Genomic DNA, 23187 nt, shown 5'->3' on the forward strand with positions numbered 1-23187 from the left:
CTGATCTAAAAGCCAGAAGCCCCCCGCTGTGCCAAATATTACTTCGGTGGTCATAATGACCACGCGCTCCTTGGTCCCTGAAATGGGACATTAAGACAGAATCATCCCAGGTTAGTTGGGGCGACGACAAGTTGGGACCGGATGGCTTTTCAAGTACACGATCTCATCGCCTAAGGTTCCTGAAAATGAGGTGTTTGCCACTCTTATCGAGGCGGACGGTTCAGGCTGACTGAGTTCAACAGGCTGATCGCCGTCCTCCTCCATCTCGCCGCCTACTTTATATTTCACGATACACTGGCTCAACACTTTGTGTTCCATTCCCAGGAAAGATTGGATTGGAAACACACACCACAATAACTTAATCAAGACATCTGTAAAGTTTTCAAACTGTACTACCAATGGGGGTTTATGCGACATGATATCAAACAATGAAGGGAAAAGTCAAGAAATCCTTTGCTTAGATAGGATGTTTGCTCTTCACACATCATTACTTTTCTTCTCTAAAATGAGAGTTGGAGAATGTTTTTTTTATTCAAGAGTGTGTTTTTATCTACCCCTTAAATTCAAGTCATTTTACTATCAAAGTAAAAGTCAGTAGTTTTGACAAAAACAGAAACAAAAATCTCTCCACTGTCTATATTTTTTTGGTTTTAGGGGAAAAAAATGTAAGAAATCTTATAAAAACTCGTGCCCTGTGATTGGGTGGCCACCAATTCAGGGCGTCCCCAGCCCATAGTTTGTTGGGATAGATTCCAGCACCCCTTGTGAGCCTGGTGAGCATAAGTGTTCCAAAAAATGAACTACTAATGTCTTTATTTATACTGTCTTGGCAAATACTAGACGGATTTCCACACTCTGATATTCACTAATTCAATACTAACGTGAACTCATCTATCTTTCATTCATATTCTTGAGTGTGGGCTCGATTGTAAGTCTTCATTTCTTGCGGGATTCATGAATAATATCAAATTCCCAGAGGACTGGGCGAGTCCCACTGGTGCCTCTTAAAGCTTAACACTGTCTGATTGATTGGCCCAGCAAGAGCCAGTGGTTTTCTTTCCAAGCGCCGGCGATAAGAGTGGAGAACAAGCTCTGGATTGGCGCGCCCCTCCTCGTCTCGCCCTTTTCAGCTATTTCCCCATTCAGGCATTTGTAATGGAAAACGGCGACACTCTACCTAATGGCTTGGCATCCCCGCAAGAGCAGGGGTAAACATGTAAATTTATGTAAACCCGCCAGAAAGCACATATTTACAATAGTGCGGTGTAATGTGAAGACACGCAAGATGGTGGCGCCATGTGTCATTAGGCCGCTTTATCGTTTTGATTTCTTTATTTATCTATTTTGACCTGGGAGGTGCGGCAATCGTTCTGCGAAAGGGACGAGAGAGGAAATGATGGGGAACAGTGCCGATGATGATGAGGAGGGATATTAAGTACTGGTGCACCTGCCACCGACGACATTTTTTTTTTCGCTCCTGCGACTAGCTAAGTGGTATTTGTTGATGCTGATACTGGAAGGATACTTTGTTTTTGGAAAAATATTCCAAATGTTGTTTATATTCTAATAGTAAATGACTGCATACTGGCTACAATGTAAAGTAAATGCTATCATCAACTCAAATGGTAAAAGCTCATTGGGTGACATTGGTGCTTTATTTTTTATGAAGATATTTATATATATTTTGCTACTAGAGACTTTTCTGCAATTTAGCACTGATTACTCTTGTCAGTCAAAAAATCATTTAAATATGGAAAAACTGAGTTTTGTTCAGTTTAAACTCAAAACTGATTTAAGCTGTATCTTAAATTCTATAATGCAGCAAACAGAGTGGATACAGAAAAAAATATTAATGTAGTGGTGCCTTGACAGACGACTTACCGTATTTTCTGGATTATAAATTGCACTTTTTTCATTTACCGTATTTTCTGGATTATAAATTGCACTTTTTCATAGTTTGGCTGGGCCTGCGACTAAGTGTGAAGTATATATTATATATATATTATATCTGATTTTTGCCCTGTTTGACCACCGACAGCCAGTGGTGCTTTTGTAGACTATAATTTATTAATAAAAACCCATTTAACCTGTTAACCACTCGTTTCTCAAGGCAAGACTGTACAGTAGTTGGCTACCAGGTGCCGATCTTTTCCATCACATTCAAGCATATCCTACTGAGTAGTACTGTACAAAATTATATTTAATGTAAAGATAGTGAATTTCTTAGCTTTAGTACATGGAAAGACAACTCTTAACCAAACTTCCTTCACTATATCAGTTCTATTTCTAATTGACATCCATAAATTAACTTTGCTAAATTGTTTAGACAGTCAGTAACAAATGTGAGTACAAATTTGAGCAAGCTAAGGGGTTTAATTTTACTCTTATGAGTCATACGTCATTCATTCTTCAGTCAGTTTGTGATATAAAGTGTGTGAGTACCTTTGACTGGCCATGTGATATCAGCTGAAAGGAAGTGCCTTATCTTTAGTGTTCCGACGTGGGCTTGGGAGACTGAGAAGGCGAGGCCTTACTCAACCTTGCTCTGTTTAACAAGTGTTTCCACCTCCTTCATGAAGCGCAGGCAGAGCTCATCTTTCCACGGCGGGGCCACACACTGCACGGCCATGGGCAGACCACGGCCTCCTGACAACGCCTATTAACACACACACTCATATTAATACAGAAAATTCAGGAGACGGTCTGCTGTGTCCATCTGCTGACTGAAAAAGTAACTGCAATTCTTTTTTTCACCCCAACTGTGATCATTTCTATTTGCATATTTGGACTACTGAAGGTTTTTTTGCTGCCTTTATACTGAAATGTGCAAATGCTATTGGTGCTAAATTAAGCCCACAATTGAACTAATTAAATAGTATGGCAATTTTAGTTAGTAAATATTTGATATCATATTATTTGAACTCATTGAATCCAAAAATCATACTTAAAAAGGAGTGCATTTATGCTGGACAGAAGTATACATTAACGCAAAAGAGTCAATAATCTAATAAACTGAACAAATGGCCTCTAGGAGCACATGCATCATATGGAACATAAACTAAAACTACTTAATGGCACATAAATGATTATTAATATTAATGTTTTCTTCCTACCAATTTCGTCATACGCAGTTTCTGGGTATGATGACAATTGGGTTTTGTTGTTGATGATGAAAACAAAGCCTATGTCCGATTATTATTATTATTTTTTGTGAATGCAGTCACCATTCATCGTTGCATTATCATCACCTGTTTGAAAAGCCTGTCCCAGCGGTCCTTAGCCACGCCTCCATAATGACAAAGTTCCTCTTCATCTTCCGCTGTCACCGTGGAAACAGGAACGACGCCGGCAGGAAAGTTGAGCAGATTATAGATTGCCGTGTAGGCCAGCGGAACTGGATTGAAAAAGAAGAAATTAACAATAAGGGAAAAATATTTGGAAGAAAAATCAAATCTCAAGTAGTAACTTGCGTACAGCTAAGACAGCTGCAATATAATAAGTTGTAGGCAGGTCCAAACATGGGGCAGAGAAGGACGTCGATGTTGCACCTTCTCCATTCGTCCATGGTTTCGTGAATGTAGTCCTGAGGGCCATGCAAAAACAATGCGTGTTCCATTCTACATGCATTCGTGCCTCATTGATGGTACCTGCACAGCGGCTTGCTGATCCCAGAGCTGCCCGATGGATCTGACACACAGTGGAGAAAAATAAATTGGAATGAGTATGGTCACTTGCCATCACCGACAAAAGAAGCCCCAAACTTCTCACCCGACTCCAGTGATGCCCTTCAGGAGGAAAGAACCACGAGGAGACTGAGGGAAACGTGATGGATGACAAGACAGATTAGGGGGAGAATACTTCTCACATATTGTATAAACACTTAAATTATAGTAGATCAAGTTTAAAAAATATGCCTTGACAAGTTGACCACTTTAATCAGGAAAGAAAATGCATCATTTTGTCACAAAAGGTACAAAATGAATATACCACTACTCAGCATTTATATTTTACACTAATGTAATTATTTTTTTTAATTTCAGAGTTGTAGATATGATGGTTAATCATTTATATTACCTTAAATATAAATTGTATCAATATTTTCAATTATTTTATAGTCTGAAAATGATGGCACAGTCAAAAAACTAATTCACTTGTTATTAGAGCTAATATTTTAAAATTAATAACCCAGAGCAATTTACAACAGCATAATAGACATATAGAACCAAATCTGGATGTTATTTAGATGACGTCTACATAATTCTTGCATATTTTATACTAGCAGTCTTGTGCTGAAGTAAAGTGTCGTGTGATTGGACGTGGTTCATTGTATATAGACAAACTCACCAGAGGCCTCAATAGGAAGGAGAGGGTCTTTCTCATCCAGCAGGGGAGGTAGAAAGGGTACAATTGTGCTCTGATAGAAGGATCAATTGGTCCTCCTTTCCTAAAAGAAGGAGAGTATGAATCAAGATGGTCAAAGTCATTGGTTCTCACTGCTCTCTAACTCATTTTGACTGGGAGAGCATCCAGTAAAATTTTTTTATTTTTTTTTCCAATTTGAGAACACAAGTAAAACATGAATTGAAAATTAACATGAGTTTAAGATTAAAAGAAATTTTGGAACATTTGAAACATTTTTATAGTCTTAACATCTTGTAATATATATTCACACAGTAACCGAATGTGGAATGGAACATTTGGTACTTGCATCAAAGTTAGGTGAATAATATATTACCACTAAACCATTGTTGAGCCAGTGGGCTAAAATGTGCAAAAAGTTCAAATAACTTGAAAGCGCAATTTTCCTATCTGCTCTCTTTTTCTTTTTTAATGTTTGATAAATAGCCAATGGCAATGTGTAATAATAGGGCCTAGAAATAAATCCAATTTATGTATTTTCCATAGCAATGTTTTCCTGATAAATGAAATGTAGTCCAAAAACATCTTATAATACTATTAAAAGGTTTTTTTGTGTATTCCTAGCACAGGGCAGCTGCTGTCAAAGTACAAACTTACAAGTGGTTAGTTACTTGAATTGCTGCCTGTTGAAAAAAATAACCTTTTGGATAATGAGTTACACAAAGGAATTTATTACCAGATGACATATAGGCAGCCTTTCCTAGTGAATTCTTAATTCATTCCATTGAACTGAGGTGCAGTAGCAATATATCCCTGTTGCTGTTATTTCCATATCATTATTATTTTAGTTCATTTTATCTTACTTTTACTGTAACAATTTCAATATTTCTATATTTGACTATGTTTCATTCAGTCCACAAAACCACTGGGAACCATTGTAATTTGCCAAACTACATTTTGACAAGCTTTGAAGGATTTTCTTTGAGGGAATTCAGTAAATGATTTCAAAAACCCAGAAATGTGCTTGTAAAGCGGTTAACAATGGTCCCAAAAAGTAAGCTTTTTTACACCTTATGAACAGATTTTGAAATATTTTTTCAGTAATCTAAAACACATGCGACACTCACAATTTTTGTAAGAGGTTGGCCCCTCCATCTGCAAATATCCCTTTAGAAATGAGAAGAATGGCATCCTGCATCCTCGGAGGACTGTAAGGCACCAGCTGTTCACAGACACAAAGAAAGTGTATTAAAAAAAACACTTTAGATGGAAATTTCCAACCAGTTCTTACAGTATGTCCCGCTTCCTCCAACAGAGCTCGGACTTTTCGCAGGCTTCGGATCATGCTCGGCGTCGGAGGAGTGATGCCGTCGCTCTCCATGTAGCCGATTCTCAGAGACGTGGAGCTCTTATACATCTGGAAAACATGGAAATTCATTCATTCGGAGAAAGAAATGCAGTTGAATCGCTTTTATGCAAACAGCCACTTAATTAGAGGCATTCACCAGTATCCACCGAAGCCAGCAGTGAAAGCTTTAAGTCTCATTACACTTGTATAATGACAAAAAAGAAGCATTCAATTCAATTCAAATGACAAGGCATATGCTACTTCCATTTTGGAGCACGCATAGCAGAAAACTGGGAGAGTGGCTAAAACAAGGCTGAAAAGGGTAAAGATTTATATCATTTGGAAGGGTTTAGATGTTTGTTTTTTTGTGGTGTCATGTTGATTTAAGTAAGGACAAACCTCCACATTGAAAGGTACAGGAGGAAGAGTTGGATCCAGTGCAAACATGTCATCACAAAGCAGCGCCTGCATGCACAGAGCCAAGCCATCCACATCCTTGGCTAAGGGCCCGGGAGATCCCGACACTAATTTAAATTTAAAAAAAAAAAATCACATGAATATTATTCACTTTGACTGCAACCAAATAACCAAATAGCTCACCTGATTTTTGCCCCGGAAAAATAGTGCCTGCACCCAGTTTGCTGAAAAATGCAAAATAAGCCATTTTACTGAAAGGGATGCACTTAGTTAATTACTAATTAAGTGAAAACGCATTGATTCATCAACAAATGCTGACCTCAGTCGTCCCCCTGTTGGTTTGAAGCCGCAGATGCCACAGAAGGCGGCAGGGATACGGATGCTGCCCCCAATGTCGGTGCCTATTCCCAGGACGGAGCCCCCTCCGCCAATGAGAGCCGCCTCGCCACCGGATGAACCGCCGCTGGTCTTTTCCGTGTTGTGGGGGTTCACCGTCTGACCGAAGATGACGTTACTGCAGTCGTAACTAAAAAGTGAGCCAAAAAGGGGATAAAGCTGATGATTGCTGCTAGGCCTCCCTGTCCAAAAGGATTGGACGCCTATAAATCCAGAAAATGAATAAACGCAGTGTTGCCCTGAGATATGAGTTGAGTTCAATTAGTGATGTAAAACACTTGATATCACAAATCATCTTTACCTTTGAAATTAATGGAAATGCTATAAACATATTTTGGCAGCTAAGACTCATTACTCATTGATGATACCTTAACATGCTTTGAGAGACGTTGGTTTTCACAAATGGGATGGCACCTTGTCTCCTCAGGACTTCCACAATGACAGCGTCCTTCTTGAGTGGACAGTCCAGGTTGATGACAATACCGCAGGTGGAGTCGTAGTTCTGTGGGGACATGAAAACGGGCAAAGATTAGTGTACGGAAAACATTCAGGAATTGATTTCATTACGTGTTAGTTTGAAACTTTAACGTTTTTGACCATCTGTATGCCCAGAAAACCACCTTGTACGCAATGTTTTCCTTGATGCTGACCGGAACGCCATACAATAGACCTCCTCGCTTGTTGGAATCCAGCCTTTTTAGTTCCCCAAAACTCTCCAGCAGGATGGTTGTGCAGCAGTTCAATGTTTTGTTTACACTGACAGCCTGTGTAAACAAAAGAGTTACCATTGCATTTTTGTATACATGAGCGATCCCTATAAAAATTTGAAGACTCTTTCCAGGATAATGATTAATTAAACAGACATTGACCCTACAATCATACCAATAAAACGTGGAAAAGTACTGGCAATGTTAAGTGTCGGTTTAAGAGTGGATTGGTATACTGGACCTTTTCTAAGTAGGAGTAAAACACATCTTCTGGTCTCAGCAGGCCTTCTTGCAGTTTATTTGTCAGTTCAACCAGGGACAAGGACAAGATGAGTGATGAATTTTTCTTCGGATGCTTCAAAGGGTCACAGACAGAGAAAATGCATATTTATAATAAAAATGGTTTGTAGGAAAAATATTTAATTTGATGCACAAGAAATAAAACATAACTCAAAGTGGAAGGATATTGATTTGCCTTTTTTAAATCAGCAAAAAGAACCACTTTTCCAAACTTTCTATGAATGTGAAACTTTAATTGTGGCACTGGGGTCAATTATGCTAAATGATTGATTTTTAAAAATGATTACAAATCATGTGATTTTCAGAGTTGCAGAATTGGATGCAAATTGGCTTTTAGAATGTATTGATATATCAATTTTTAGATAACAACTCATAATAGAGTGGACTTCTAGAGCCTGTCAATGACAACTTTTATGAAACAAAACTAGGCTTTTGACAACAACAAATGCATATAAAAATTCATACATTCCTTTGCCTCCCATGCTGCTTATCCTCACGAGGGTTGCTTGAGCAAATCCTAATAACAATTTAAAAAAAAACTAATATATAGTATTTTGAAAATATGTCAACTCACTGAGCTGTTGTAGTCGAGTACAAACTGCTCAACTCTCGAAAGCCTGTCATCTCGGAGTTTTGCGGCTTTCTGGATTTTCTTCCGAGCGTGCTGACCACCGTCCACGGACCGGGCCAGCACCACCACAGCCCCGGCGATGCAAGCGGCAACCCCGGCGATGACGACGCCCGTCGACCGGCTATCCGGCTGCAACCAATCGAGTAACTGCCTGACAGAATCCATGCACGCTAGCCTAGTTTGCTACAATTTAGATCGTGCCGAAAGCTTGTCACCTTGCATCTAAATAGAGTAAACACTGGGCGTCATGTGCTTAAGAGGCGGCTTTGACCCTCATAAATTTGAGGGGGCAGTGGTAAAACATTTGTTCAAGATGACATCGTTTCCTTTGGGCCGTGACAATCTGCGCATGCGTGCGTCTATTCCGCAACAATTATTTAGACAGTACCAAACATAGTCCAGTAGAAGACGCCATTGTTGTTCTTCTTTCATAGGCATCCTGTAATATCTTGTTTTTGTTTTGTTTTTAAACAATGAATATAGTACCTTATTCTGGTCCCCTCGTCGTTAGTTAATTGGGCCCTGAGGATCAATGAGTTTACATGCCTAAAAAATACCAAATTTAATTATCATTCACCCACAAATAATGAAAGAGTGGCTATTCAGTTAGTGAGCAATAACTTACCACAATATGGGTGATCTAAAAATAAAAGAAGACACCAAGCATGTCACCGGCTTTCCAACATTTAATCCAATTCTAAAGTATTCAATTTAATTCATAGTATTTTACAGTTTCAATAGTGGATAAAATTTATTTTATCCATTAACTACCTTTTTTCTCTATGGACACTGAATTTTGTAACCCACTCTGTAGGCTTGTAGGTACACACGTGCTTGGTTCATCCTGTAAGGAAGAAACAAAATGTCATATAAAAAAAAATACAATCGAACTCTTAATTCTTTCAAATGATAATCGAATTAGGAAACAAATACAAAACCTGTATTTGGTGCAAAGCTGGATCCCAAATGGTCCACAACGGTCCACGTAACTTCCCCTAAAAGCTTTCCTCACCGCTCGAGCCATGCTGACCACAGTGGTGACGACAGGGCATGTGCTAAACATAGATAAGAACATCACACATTGCAAAACTGGAATACTACAGCCACATTCAAACAATTGAATGCAATATAAGTGCTTAGCTCGTGGGCCACAGCTCTGAAAATAAGATATAATGAAGTTCTCACAGTCTCTCACAGCGCAGGCCTGCGGTGCCTTCAGGACAGGTACAAGTGTTGTGAGGGCCACACGTGGCCCCGTGTCGGCAGGGTGGGACGCACGGGGTGGTCACCGCTGCGTATGAGTGTGCCAGAAGGGTGAAAACACTCATTATCATCATCATGACACAAACTCACACACACTGACCTGTTTCACAGACACTTCCAGTAAATCCTTTGGGACAGCGACACCTATTGAGGCCTTCGCACGCACCGCCGTTAACACAAGGTTTCTGACATTGAACCGGCTCTGAATGAGAAGAATTATAGAGACAAACAACACAATAGTTATATTACATGCATCCCAGTGGAGAAAATATTGTTTATAACGTAAAAAAAACCACAGGTAATTTCATTCACAGTCTGCAGACGGACTGTAAATGACCAGGATTGCTCATTAGGAAAAATCTCACCTATCTGGCAACGAGCTCCTTGCCATCCACCGACACACGTGCACTTATTGACGTCTACGCAACGGCCGCCATTTTGACAGTCGGGTGTACACAAGGCTGTAAAACACACAAACAACATCTTGTTTCAGAGGTGGAAAGTTGTCTGCTGTAGTTAAAACATGCATTGTTGCATGTTTTGGTTACTCACGCAATAGGCACTGGGGACCTGTGTAGTCTGATGGACATTGGCAGGTATCGGGGCCCACGCAGCGACCCCCATTAGTGCATGGTAGCTCACAGATGGCTGACAGAACAAGGGCAGAATGTTTATAATTAGAATTTACTGAAAAGGACTCAAGCTGAATCAGTAGGGAGAATTTCTGATTATAAAAGTAGCATTTTCAGGCATCTGGACATTGCACCCATGGATGAACCCGACTCAACTCAGTCCGCTTTCCGTTTAATAGCGAGTGAAAGGTAAAGTACCTGTGTGGCAACCTTCTCCAGTCCAGCCTGGGGGACATAAGCAATTGTTCCAGCGCATACATGTACCTCCATGCGCACAAGGTGGGGAGCACATGGCTGAAAACACAGGAAAACACAAAAAAAATAATGATTCTCAGTGTGGTACGAATACCAATAACACTACGCTTCAACTATCCTGTCAAATCCAGGAAATAACTTTAAGTAGCATTCCATTGTATTTATGTGATCAGGGCACCGTTCCAAATTATTGTACTACTTTACATTGCTACCTGTGAGTTTTAAAAATAAAAAAGCCATTGAGCTCTCAGAGTTGCCCACTCTTGTTACTTGTGTATATAGGTCAGTAAAATGGAACCTGAGCAGCCAAGGCCAGGGTAGCCCAGAGGGCAGTCGCAGCTGTTTGGCGCCATACAAATTCCGTAGTTCCGACAGGGTGGATCGCACACAGCTGGAAAGATGAGAAAGCGCAAGACTCAACACAAAAACTCATTTTGCAAATGTCCAGATTGACTCACGCTGGCACTTGGCGAGGTCATCAGTTTGTACTTGATAGCCTTCCCTGCATGCACAGTTGAAGGTGCCAGGGTGATTCTCGCACAACTGCTCGCAGCCTCCGTTGGTAAAATCTCCGCACTCGTCCACGTCTCATGGCAGAAAACAACGTAAAGAAAGTATTGTTATGGTGCTTTCTGGTAATAAGCCAGCAACTTATTTTTACTGTTATTTTCGTTGTTGTTTTTTGGTGTGCTCTCTATTTCTAGAGTTGGACATACTTTTAAATGTAGCTGGAGGTCTTACCCTGGCAGCTTCTCCGATCCTCACTCAGCATCCAGCCAGAGGGGCAGCTACACTGAATGTGCCCCTCGGTCCTTGTGATGCATTTGTGGTCACAGCCACCGTTTCTCAGTTTACAAGACGTAACATCTGGAGAAATGGGAGAAAAAACACCACTTTAAAAAGACAGAATAGCATACTATTTTCTTTGACAATGTTCTTTTTGTAATTCTACAATGACGTGATTTCCTGTAACATACTGATGCAGGTGCAATTGTCATTGTCAAGCAACAATGGCGGCGGGCAGTGGCAGAGGCGTCCCCCCACAGAATTGGTACAAGCGTGCGAGCAACCGCCGTTCTGGAGTTTACATTCATCGATATCTAACAGAAAGATAATCAGGAAAAAACTCATTTGGAACAAAGTTTTCACTCTATGATATCACTGAACCAAAAAATGTGCTCTTGCAGAGACGGAGAGTGATTTAGCCATGCTCATTTGTGTTTAAATACAAAATGAGTGGGTAGATTGTAGTGAAAAGCAAAAGAGTGTCAGCGGGTAATCTGACCTACGCAGGTGTGGCTGTCAATATGTAGCTGGTAGCCAGGCCTGCACAAGCATTGGAAGGATCCCGGTTTGTTGATGCAAAAATGCGCACAGCCTCCATTCTGGGACAAACACTCATTCACATCTAGAGGTTTAAAAACAGTTCCTATGAGTTATGTTATTCAGTACTTAACTTGAATATATCGATTCACCTGTGCATTTGTGTCCATCTTGCTTCATTTGGTATCCGGAGGCACAGTGGCAGCTGTAGCCTCCTGCTTGGTTTGTACAATTATGCTCACAGTGTCCGTTCCTCATTGCACACTCGTCAATGTCTGTAAATGAAATAGATTTGAGGTGCATCAAGGGCTATTGCTCGTCAATGACGTTATGTGTAGAAAGTTTCCTATCCAACATCATACATTTTTGAATGCGGATGTCTATGACAACGGATTTATGGGGTAGGACATGAAAATCAATGTTGAAAGGATGGTTGATTTAAGGATTTTTACAGCCTAGTGAGCCACATATCTTGTGGTTTTAATATCTCACAAGACTATGTGGACAACGTTCGTTTACAGCCGAGTGCGACTTATATATGAACAACTTATGTATATATATATACACATACATTCATTTTGGAGCCTATCCCAGGCAACTGTGGGCATGGGAACACCCTGAAATGGTTGCCTGTCAAACATATACTCTTTGACACCTCAACATGAAGCAATCAATATTTTTTTTTGTTTATATACAAAGGTTTTCTATTAGTTATTTCCTTCCAACTTTGTATTTTTTTTAAAATGAGTATTTCATTCTGAAAAAGATTTTACCCCCTTCTAACAATTGAAACCAGTTAGCCATAACATGCATACTATACACACCAGCAGTACAAACACTTACCAAAACAAGCATACCCATCTCCATTGAAACCCTGATAGCATTGGCAGAAGTATGAGCCAAGGATGTTGCCACATTGGGCGTTGACGTCACAGCCGTGAGTGCCCATCGCGCACTCGTTCACATCTGAAAAGAAAGACAAAAACATCCGTTACATATCTTATCATGCATTGTCAACAGGAAGTTTTGTCCCTGACCAAAAGAATACAATAACCGCCTACCTTCACAGAGTGTGCCGTTACCCCGGTAACCTGGTGGGCACACACACTTATAGCTGCCCAATGTGTTCTCACACACACTCCGACCATTACACAGCGCGGGACCCTCTGAGCATTCATTTACATCTGTGAAGGGTGTTTTTGTTAGAAATGTTGTTTTTCTTTTGTTAACTACCACAACACATTATGTGAATACAATACTAAGCAAAAAGGAACCCATTCATTTTTAGAGTGGAGAGGATTTTGCCGCGTGTAAGTGTTCTTTTAATTAATGAGAGAGCATTTTGAATTAAATCTGAGTGCCTATCTTACCCAGACATGAAGCAGCCTCTGCTCTGAAGCCAGGCCTGCATTGACACAAAAAGCTCCCTAGTGTGTTTACACACACTTTTCCAAGTTGAAAGGGACATTGCTCCTCAATAGTGCACTCGTCCACATCTACTTGAGGAAATAGAGAAAACACAAGTTAACTAAAACCAACAAATTAAGTGCCACCGATAAAACTACGTCACGCCGGTACCCATCATGGGATATCACCATAGATGGGTAAAGCCACTGCAAGTAAATCTGGACTAAATATAATCTATAATTTTTGGCCACTATAAGCAACTTTTTTGTGAATACTGGCCAGGTATTCATAAAAAAAAAAATCAGAATCACAGACTCACCTTCACAGATATCTCCATCAGGAGTCATGAAAGATCCAATTGGGCAAGAACAGCTAAAGGACCCCTGTGTGTTGGTGCACTCTACATTCCCACCGCAAGCTCGCAGTCCTGTCACGGCTGCCAAAGCGCACTCGTCTACATCTGCAAAACCGGCAAAGTACTATTTAATTGAGTCACGAGACCCAACATGACACTGCTAATGATTCCTCCTCATGCTCCAACACACAAACATCATCTCTGCGGACGGACCCTGGCACCCTCCTGCGCCCGCCAGGTAACCACGGTGACACTGGCATGAGTACGAGCCAGGGGTGTTGGTGCAGTTGGCGTAAGGCCCGCACGGGGTTTCTCCTTGGCATTCGTCAACATCTGTAGATGGAAGAAATGAAAATACAGTGGTGTCTCTACGTACAAATGCTTATACATACAAAATTTTCAGATTACAAAATCCCCCAATGCATTTCCTGTAACTCATCTACCATCGCTACAATATTGAATCTGAAGGAAACATTAAAAGGGACGCTTTGTAGTTTTTTTGTAGGATCATGAGACGAATTAAGGAATTTACATATAAAGTACTGCTCTATTTACAAAAAAATACAAGTTACGAAACAAGTTCTGGAACCAATTAATTTCATAAGTCGAGTATTTTCGATAATCATGCACTCAAATGTAAAACTCGTGTACAGTAATCCAGGCTCACTTCAGATATATTTAACACACACAAAAAAGAACATTTTTGGTTAGATTGTTACTTCACCTTTACATTCTCCAGTGCCAACAAGACTAAATCCAAGCTGGCAGGAACAAATGTCTCCAGTCTTTAGCATGTCAGATGGGCAACCACAAGTCAAGCTACCCTCCATCATCACCAGGTTACCAGGACACTGGGGCACAAGGCTCGACAGCTGGGGGGCAGTGGAATTGGATGTTTGGCTTTCAGTTGCAGTGGGTGCTTGACTGAGAGTGGTAGGGTTGATAGAAGTGGCTAATGTAAAAAATATGAACAAAAATTAGGGACATTGTGACTTCAAAAGGGGTGAGGGGGAAGATTTTATTTTTCATATCACCCAGAGTTGGTGTGCGCCTTGTTGTGGGTTCACTGAGCTTTCCGGTGAGATTTTCAATCTATAAGAAAAGAAAAGGTGGATTTTTCATTCATCAGGGGTTTTGCATTTTCGCGGATTTTACAAAAAAAAAAACGGGACCATTACTGCGGAAATTTTCTGGGTTACTAATGACATCACTTGCCTCATCCTTGACAAGTTCTGGCTCTCTGCTTTCAAACATTTGATTTTCATCTGACCTGGTTGGGTGTTGGGGCGTTGTGGTGTCCAGCAGCAAGAATAACAGGAGGATGCAGTGAGCCATGGCTTGATTCTGATGAGATGAAAAGGTAAAACAGATAAAGACGCGCAAGAGACGAGCTCACAAGAACACAACAAAACTTTGCAACTATTGTTTTGAATATTGTGAGGAAACAGTGCTAACGACCCATCTAGTCTATACAAAATATCATAAGAAGCATAGAGCCGCATTCATTTTGGGCAGGAGCCACATGCGGCTTGAGAGCCACTTGTTAGCCAGCCTTCCAGAAATCGACAAAGAGGGATTATATAGGATAGAAATGGTATAGGAATGCACAAAAAAGTCCCAGAAAATATCAAGGATGGAGTCAATATAGTACTTTCTGGGGGGAAAAAAGTACATTTATAGAAAGCATGTCCAGACAAGCAGAACACCACAGAAGTGAATCCCACCCACCCGTTATTAAGTTGACATTCCTCAAAAGACCTCAAATAAAACCATACAATAAAATAGAAAGCTACAATATATAAGATATCAGAAATAAACAAAGTAGTCGATTAAAACAGCCAAAGGCCTGTCACAAATCACAAACTTCCACAAAATATAATAAAACTAAAACTAAACAAAAAACATATGTAACCCTATTTGTACCAACTTAACGACTTTTAATGAATAAATGTGCTGGGGAAAAAAACTCATCAACTTACCCGGCCGGTTGCGTGCTTTAAGAAGAATTCATATATAATTCCAGTTCCCACTCGACTTCTCTTGCTGAGGGGAGGGAAGCATTTAGTGGTCCGGAACGACCCCCCATTCCGGGGGGAGGAGGTTTAGGGGGGGAGTAGTGGATGATCCTAGTGGTCGCCAATTTCACACTAAAACAGAAGGACTTCAAAGAGAAAAACATGCTAAGAAATGCTTCAAATTGAGTGGAGAATGGTCTCTGCCATTGACAGTGATAGATGTCCAATCCTGTTTGACTAGGGTGATAAAGAAAAAGGTGCACACAAAATAGAGAAACTTCTAATGCTTGGTTTTATCATCACATTTATTTGAAAGAACATTTTTGAAGTGCCATAATTGTTGTGAAAAGTGAATAAATCTATGGTAAATTGTTCTTTTCACAAGCCATTCAAAAGACTCATTGCAAGCTGCATGGACGTAGGAAATACAACAATGACGGCCATATAGTACCGTACATTCATGTTAAGGCAAAAGATTGGTGGATTTCTAATAAAACTATCAAAAAATTGCAAAATTGACTATCTGCACTATATTTCACGCACAAATCCATGCAATGGGATCAATTGGGATCATGTGATTGTGAGTGCCAATAGCCGTGTGTCTTAACGTGTGCCCTACAATTGACTGCCGACCGTTCCACCTTTAGCCTAAAGTCAACTGGGATAGGCTCCAGCACCCCACACCCAGATGCGAATGAAGGAAATCCATGCGGATGGCCATTTCTTAACATTTTCATAAAAAGGTAGTGTATGCTCATTGTTTTCTTGATATTACCATGCAGCAGTACAAATAACATCACATACTACTCGGTATGGAATCACAGTATATATATGTATTTGATAAAAAAATGGAAAAGCAATTGTAGTCCTCCATAAATCGTTCATTAGACTTATTTCATTCGGAAAAAAATTTAACCAACACGAGGAGGCAAATGTATGGCTTAATCTTGAAATGAATCTAGAGCTGCGTGTGTGAATGTGTGTTTTTGACCAATCTAGAAGGGTGTGTCCATCATGCTGCACTTTACTGCAGGGGAAACCATCCCACAACTTCTCTCCTGCCATCTCAGCCACTGTAAGTGTATTTCTTTTTGCACCTGTGACATAATACATCCATCCACCCAATTGCACAAGCATTTCAGATAAGATTCTGTGGTCACATTAAACTTGAAAAGCAACATTAGCTTGATTGTGATGTGATTTGTGGATGGTGGCCACTCACCTCTTGATTGAGGAAACAGTAGAGGATTGAGACAAGCAGTCCCTGGGAGAGAAGTAAGAAGATATAAACACCCTACAATCAGATTCAAAAGCAATTTCTAGCTCAATGGATAAATACAAATACACTAGTCATATTGCTCCTGGGAAATGATGCTCACAAAGAAATCATGAACATCTCTGAATTTGAATCATCGAATGAAAATTCCTTTAACAATGCAGTCACTGAACAGATGGCTCAGGAAAGATAGTTTCATGCAACTTTTTTCTTTCTTCTTCCACAAAAGTTGTGTGAAAGAAACTATTTGTTCTATTTTATATATAATATAAGTGCATTCTGGTCCTAAAGTATTAATAATTACTGTAAGTTTTGTAATGTTTCTATTAATGTTTATTTCTTTCTCATTGTGGTAGTAGTGGATGTGTTTTCATCCCTTTTCATGAAGTTTTTTTCCATTCATGCACCATCATTTTAAGTGTGATTCCATATCCTAAATATGCCATTAGTGGCTATAAAGGGAAATGATAAATATTTGAAATGTCCTTTAATTTTCATGATGCTTATCATTACAAGTGCTAAGTTCCATTGTATTAGAGTTGCCATTAGTTTTCCCCAAAATGTTTATTTCTTTATATTTATTTAATATACGACAAAATTCTTGAATATTTCGATAATAGGTCAGATGGTGGTTGCAGTTACCTGGAAGGATCCCATGCAGAGCTCCAGCCAGAGGCGTAGGTTAACATTAAAGTAGTCAGGCAAGAAAGTAAAGAATATGTAGTGGGTGCCAAACAGAGGGATCAGCAGTAGGGTGGACTTAGTCAGTCGTCTGGTGATAAGAAAGAGAGGGATTTAACACTTGGCTTAAGGGTATTGGCAATTTTTTTAACAACAAACACATATGACCGCCATTAAAGTGACCACTAAATCAGCACGTCAAAAGTAATCATGGGAATCACCTATACTGGGAGGAGTTGTTGAACTGGATCAGACGAGGGCTCAGCTTTTGGATCAGGATTCGGACAATGTTGACAAAGAGCATAAAATTGACCTATGGGAAGATTTCAAAATGCCAGATTAAGGGATGGCATTGCAGTCAGCGGCAACAATATGTCCAACAGCACGTGAAGTGAACGCGATGGACACATCAGGCACTGGAGACCTTTGTTGAAATTGTTAGGCATTTATCCGCGGACAAAAGTATCTGATCAAGGATGACGGTAAACAAATCATCTGCATGACAATTTGGGAGATGAATTATGCAGCAAGAAGAGAACTATTTACCACAATGGACACCACAATTGGACCCTTGATGATCCACCAATAGAGTGAGTCCTCATTGTCCCAGCATCTGCGTGTAGAGATGGGGACATTTAAGAAGTAACCTTTGGATAGTATTCTTTAAAGTAAAGGAGAAATCTGCGTTGAAATGGTGCACCTTTCCGAAAGGTCAATTCAATTTCTACAGTGCACTTAACATTCACATTGCTTATTAATCAGAAAGTAAGGAATACGTTTGACACGTGGAAAAAGGAAAATATACAAACGCAGTGTCTTCAAAATACACTCTTGATCCGATCCACAGTGTGATGAAAAACACGGGAACGCCTGGGTAGTGAGTAAAATGTGGTGAAACGTAAGATGATCAATTACTCCGAGTACAACTACAGTAACATTGAAACCAACATTGAAATACAGAAACATGTTAGGCCCAAATTTCCATTAAAAAATCAAACATTGTATTTCTTTTGCTATAATACGAGGTAAAAACTACTTTTTTTAGTAATACTGGGGAAAAAATGAACACATTTAAAATACTTACATGCAAAGAAGAAATGTTAGGAAAGGAATTTGGTAAACAGTAGTGGCCAGAGAACATTCCCTCTCTAAAATAAAAAACTAAAGAGAAAATATAATAATGGAAAAAATAAGACAAGAATTGCAAAAAAAGACACACAAAAGATGCCGAATCCACAAAAATTGCAAACAAAAAAAAACCCCACATAAAACATTTACTTTTGGTCATTATGGGGTACTGCAAAAAACTCTAATCCAATCCAATTTCGACAAACTCACTGAATGGGAAGTAAGCATGCAAAGTTCTAGTTCAAAGTGACATTTAATTTCCTCGAAGACAATAAGCGTCTCACCCCATCCGAGCAGGCTAAACCCCCACAAGCACAGGCGTCTCCGGTAGAACGAGGAGAAGAGCAGGGAAGTGAGGAAGAGCGCCTCTACCAGGAGCCAGAAGAAATTGGCCATGACGCAATAGTGGCAGAAGACCACCGCGGCCTTACAGGCAAACTTGGACGAATAAGAGATGATGAGGAATTCATAGAAGCCGGTGCTTGATGATTATCGGAGTGTACGGACGGTCTCGTGTCTTACGGTGGAGAGAGTGCAGTGGTTGGTGTCGTCACTGGAGAACAGAGTGGCGTCCTTGATAAACACCGCCACGGCTTTCAGGATGAAAGTGATGAAGAGTTGAATGTGGATAAAGTTCCTGGCGCAACGGAGTCTCCTAATGAACAAGAAAATAGAATTATAATTCTTCCTCTGGTGTTAACATTATTTACATTCAGGCTGCAACGAATGATTATTTTAATGATAGATTTTTCTGTGGATTTTGTTTAATTATGTGTGATTTATGTGAAAAGTATCCACACATAAATAGATAATTTCACAAGAAGTACTTGGAAAAAATAAAAAATAAATAATTTTAACTCTTAGGGAAAAAGAAAAAATGTATTCAGCTTGTTGTTGCCTCTATTTGTATTGTTATTAGTATTTATAATGCCTTTTAAGATGACATTTCAGTGCTCTGGATTGTATCAAAGAAAATTCCCCTAAAAATGTGACTTGTGAACCAGTGGAACTTGTTTTTTTCCCCTTTCACTGTGCATTTTTTTGCCTAGTGCGACTTATAGTCCGATTTTTTTTCTTTACTGGTCAACATTCGATTTGTTTTAGCTTCTTAAATAAAAAAAGCTCAGTTTTTCTTGTCAAAATGTGTAGCACATCTTGGCAGCCCAAGAGTATGATGGTTTAAAAAGTGGTGTACAAAGTGACCATTGCACACTCATACTCACTCACCTAAAAAGCAGCAAGACGCCCACCGCAGCAGTGAGCATCAGCAGCGAGATGCTGTAGCCGATGGTGTAGATCAATTTCACCGTAGCAAAGTAGCTTTCTTCTTCCTGCTCACATAAAGAAATATTTTTTTTACTTCCCAGGCCCGATTTCATGAAGTCTTTTGCATATATTAATAATAAGGTGACATCGCAAAGCAGCATGACAAATTGGTGTCGGTGAAAGCGCTTCTTAAGTCGCCTGAAATTAGACCTCGCAATCAGTGGGATAGCAAGGTAACATTTTTATTACCTTCCCCAGGTGCACTATGTGGCACCTTAAGTAGTTTGCTTGTAATTATTGCCCAGCAGCCACTTTTTTTTTCCTTTTAATAATTACACCACATTCCCTGTAAAAGAAGATCCTTACAACTCTTATCGAATGGACGACAAGAGATTCACAGCTTACTTCAAGTATTCCCACATTGGTATGTTTTCCTAACTTTTATCCAACAACTTGCATATATTGTGTCCTCTTGGTTGTGTATTCCTTGGCTGGTGCGACTTATAGGCAGAAAATACCGCAACTGAACTGAAATAATGCAGCAATAGAGGCTTGTTGCATATTAACACCACCCCAAACCTAGTAATAAAGCCAGGCACAACGTCAAACATGCTTCTTTGATCCCACCTGGGTCTTCTTTCTGAAAACTGCCATCCCCCCTAGAGCTACATTGCTTGGTCCGTCCCTGGTTTTCTTTTCATCACAGCATGATAAAACTTAACCTCTCACCTCTGGGATTTCATCATCCACGTTGCAGGCAACTTGGTATGGCGGAAAGAGCCGGGACCAACCCCCATCTGTGCAATTTCGTCTCACTATCCCTGATGTAAAAGAGAAGTAGATTAATTAGTTTACTTCTCACTAACAAGTATGCATAATCATGGAAAAAGGGGGAAAGAAATCAAGCCATGTGGCTTCGTGGCCAGCTTACTGATTAACTGCTTTAATTTGAGATGAAATTGAAATGTGTCAAGGATTTGCAAAGATTATTTATAGGCATGCAATTGACTCATAGACTGAATTAATGTCAATAAAACCGTCCATCAGTGGTAAAGACGACCATATGAAAGATAGCTGTACAAGTATTTAAGCCTGACAATAAGTAAATACATGTGTGTGCATATATGTTTTTAATTCACAATAATAAAATGTTCTGGTTGCTATTGGACATCCAATCCGTTTTGACTGGATGACAAACATGGATTGGACGCCGAGTCAAACAAAACATCTGATTTTCTGTTACTTCGAGACAGAATATTCAACAAAGTGACTTTACGAATTGTTTAAAAACAAACTGCAAGCAATTTGTGCTCTCCATTTCATTAATCCTTCTGCAAAACGGGTCAAATATGGAGATCAATTTTCTCCTAATGACTCCGTCGAGCTTGGTGATTACTGCTCTAACAAGCAAATGCTATGCAAATTGTCATCATGAAAATAATTAGAGTCACAGCCGTCAAACATCAGTCAATGATCAGGTGACATACGCTTAACTTTGGGTGCCTTGCATGAGACAACATTACATTATTAAGTCACCGTGTTGTGAGTTTTAAAGACAATTTATACGACTATCTTTTCGACATGAACGGTCCTACAAACCCTCCCATTGCGGTTAATTAGAGGGGACCCCCGAGCATCATATTTATGTGACTTAATCATACTGTGTGAAGAACGAGCCGCATGAACAAACTAATAGTTCTACATAAATCCCCGGCAGAAGTAACAAGTTTAAAGGCCAAGTTGAAGACAAACAAAAAGGCTAAACTCCAAAGCCCACCTGTGCTGTTTCTGAAGAGGGAAAACACAGCAGGGCACGCACTGCCAACAGTTTCCCCGAATTCAGCGCGGGGCCAACAAACCACATCGTCCCAGAATGCAGGACAACCTGGCAGGCAAGCAATTTAACATGTTATTGTGAACATTTTTGACAAAATGTCCCGTGGCAGTCCTTTTATCTCCATTTTAAACTAAGAACTGACACAAGAAGTACTTGTGCCCATTTTTAATGAATGTGTTTGAACATTTACAATGCATTACAATACATTTCACCCCAATGAGTTATTGATATCCTCCCATCAACAATAAATATAGCATTTTTAAAAAAAAGGTGGCACAGTTTAATATAAGAAATTACAGCTTATAAGCAAAGTTTTTCACTAACTTATTGATTGTCATTGATGACACGAAACGTCCAATCCAATTTGCCAAAACAGATTGGACGTCTTACGACGTCAATGAATCCTGTAGCCATTGACTAATTGATTAGTGACTAATCAATTACTATTCAAAAAATCATTGTCTATATTGATAGTCAAACAAATGTTTAGATTGGCTGCCCACCAATTCAAGGTGTCCCCCTGCCTGTTTATTGTGGTTGGCTGGGATAAGCTCCAGCACCCCCCGTGACCTTTGTGAGAATAATCGGTACAGAAAATAAACAGTTTCGAAACATTGTTTCGGGATTGCAATCAAACATGCTAATAAATGTGTTTGTATTATTAAATGCAAGAGGGGATTACATTTGGGAGTCATGAGGTAAAAGTTAACAGGCAATGAATTTCACAATAACTTTCGTACTTTTTACCACCCTACCAATGCATTTGTCTATTCAATGTATTGTTTATTTAGAGTCAAAAACTAATAACACATTCTCATTTACCATGCCACTCTAGCAAAGAACATACCTTGGGCACTGGCATTTTCCTGCTCGGCGATGGAAAGTAGGCAGCTTCGTTCGTCCTTCTCCAACTGGAAGATTAACTCACATTCAGGATGCAGGCTTGTTTGTGCCTGAATTCACAACAGAAGGAATAAATGGTTTTTAAACAGGACTTACACAACACAAGTCTTTTCGGTTGATAATTTTAGGAATGGAGCACCTTTTTTTACGTTTGTGGACAGCAAAAAACAAAAAAAATAATTCCACACCCTTGATTCCTAAGCACCAACTACAAACGTGATTGAACTTGGTGATTGAGCGTTATTTATGATTTGCCGCTTTCTTAATTCATCAATGGTGTTTGTCCTCGATAAGGGCCGAGATTGCTTTGGCTTTCATTGAGTTTGCACTCTATCAAAGTCAGAGCCACAAGAGATTGTGTCTGGCACTACTCATACTGCCGTGGCGCCAAGTAAACACTCAACATCACTTTTCTAGGCTATCTGACACCGCCATAACAGTTGTCTAATAAAAGGGTGTCCAAACGTTTTTCTTCGAGGGCCACTTTCAGAAAAATAGAAAAATGAAAGGACCTACTTGAAATCCTTCCATTTTCATTTCATCATTGTGACAATACTATACAGTATGTACTATATCATATTGCGCATTACTTGCTGCCGGCCAATAAAAAGTGGGCGGCATTTTGGACACAACAATAACTCTTGTGTGCAAGCGGGGAAGAAGATGATGAATGATTAACATATTTGAC

At 39.7% G+C, this 23187-nt stretch overlaps 3 protein-coding genes across 3 annotated transcripts in view; all 3 read right to left on the reverse strand.

The window, feature by feature from the left end:
- Window positions 1-1651: 1651 nt before the first annotated feature.
- Window positions 1652-8488, reverse strand: faah (fatty acid amide hydrolase). The gene is made up of 15 exons (XM_077716994.1): window positions 8102-8488; window positions 7469-7582; window positions 7141-7284; window positions 6889-7022; window positions 6444-6650; window positions 6308-6348; window positions 6107-6231; window positions 5651-5776; window positions 5487-5581; window positions 4345-4444; window positions 3769-3812; window positions 3648-3687; window positions 3475-3583; window positions 3249-3394; window positions 1652-2656 (listed from the first exon to the last, which is right to left on the reverse strand). The coding sequence occupies exons 1-15, from the start codon at window positions 8321-8323 to the stop codon at window positions 2531-2533; spliced, it is 1773 nt and encodes a 590-aa protein (XP_077573120.1). The 5' UTR covers window positions 8324-8488; the 3' UTR covers window positions 1652-2530.
- A 386-nt stretch (window positions 8489-8874) lies between these two features.
- Window positions 8875-15440, reverse strand: LOC144196961 (uncharacterized). Its single transcript, XM_077717477.1, has 22 exons — window positions 15373-15440; window positions 14609-14737; window positions 14428-14485; window positions 14118-14345; window positions 13607-13726; window positions 13358-13498; window positions 13002-13127; window positions 12693-12815; window positions 12475-12597; window positions 11784-11906; window positions 11594-11716; window positions 11286-11408; window positions 11050-11175; window positions 10767-10895; window positions 10607-10699; window positions 10252-10347; window positions 9974-10069; window positions 9787-9882; window positions 9522-9623; window positions 9344-9449; window positions 9097-9213; window positions 8875-9002 (listed from the first exon to the last, which is right to left on the reverse strand). The coding sequence occupies exons 2-22, from the start codon at window positions 14726-14728 to the stop codon at window positions 8939-8941; spliced, it is 2433 nt and encodes an 810-aa protein (XP_077573603.1). The 5' UTR covers window positions 14729-14737; window positions 15373-15440; the 3' UTR covers window positions 8875-8938.
- Window positions 15441-15753: 313 nt separating this feature from the next.
- ghrhrl (growth hormone releasing hormone receptor, like) overlaps window positions 15754-23187 on the reverse strand; it is a 13445-nt gene continuing 6011 nt past the window's right edge. The window contains exons 2-13 of the mRNA XM_077716752.1: window positions 22444-22549; window positions 21537-21644; window positions 20489-20580; window positions 19721-19824; window positions 19016-19148; window positions 18778-18931; window positions 18175-18235; window positions 17912-17978; window positions 17587-17678; window positions 17327-17456; window positions 16631-16672; window positions 15754-16505 (exon numbers count right to left, since the gene is read on the reverse strand). Coding sequence (XP_077572878.1) covers window positions 16404-16505; window positions 16631-16672; window positions 17327-17456; window positions 17587-17678; window positions 17912-17978; window positions 18175-18235; window positions 18778-18931; window positions 19016-19148; window positions 19721-19824; window positions 20489-20580; window positions 21537-21644; window positions 22444-22549 — 1191 coding nt within the window. The 3' untranslated portion in view covers window positions 15754-16403. The remainder of the gene's footprint in view (window positions 16506-16630; window positions 16673-17326; window positions 17457-17586; window positions 17679-17911; window positions 17979-18174; window positions 18236-18777; window positions 18932-19015; window positions 19149-19720; window positions 19825-20488; window positions 20581-21536; window positions 21645-22443; window positions 22550-23187) is intronic.

The sequence above is a fragment of the Stigmatopora nigra genome, chromosome 5 (assembly GCF_051989575.1).
Source record: "Stigmatopora nigra isolate UIUO_SnigA chromosome 5, RoL_Snig_1.1, whole genome shotgun sequence".
NCBI lineage: Eukaryota > Metazoa > Chordata > Actinopteri > Syngnathiformes > Syngnathidae > Stigmatopora > Stigmatopora nigra.

Excerpts from the sequence above, each read along its gene's own strand:
- faah (XM_077716994.1), bottom strand. The coding sequence starts at position 8,323 with ATGGATTCTGTCAGGCAGTTACTCGATTGGTTGCAGCCGGATAGCCGG. Across the intron at positions 7,023-7,140 it reads AGGAAAACATTGCGTACAAG|AACTACGACTCCACCTGCGG; the intron begins GTGGTTTTCTGG and ends ATGTCCCCACAG. Across the intron at positions 3,584-3,647 it reads ATCAGCAAGCCGCTGTGCAG|GACTACATTCACGAAACCAT; the intron begins GTACCATCAATG and ends CATGGCCCTCAG.
- LOC144196961 (XM_077717477.1), bottom strand. The coding sequence starts at position 14,728 with ATGGCTCACTGCATCCTCCTGTTATTCTTGCTGCTGGACACCACAACG. Across the intron at positions 13,727-14,117 it reads TGGCACTGGAGAATGTAAAG|ATGTTGACGAATGCCAAGGA; the intron begins GTGAAGTAACAA and ends TTCCATCTACAG. Across the intron at positions 9,883-9,973 it reads AGGTCCCCAGTGCCTATTGC|CCTTGTGTACACCCGACTGT; the intron begins GTGAGTAACCAA and ends TGTGTTTTACAG.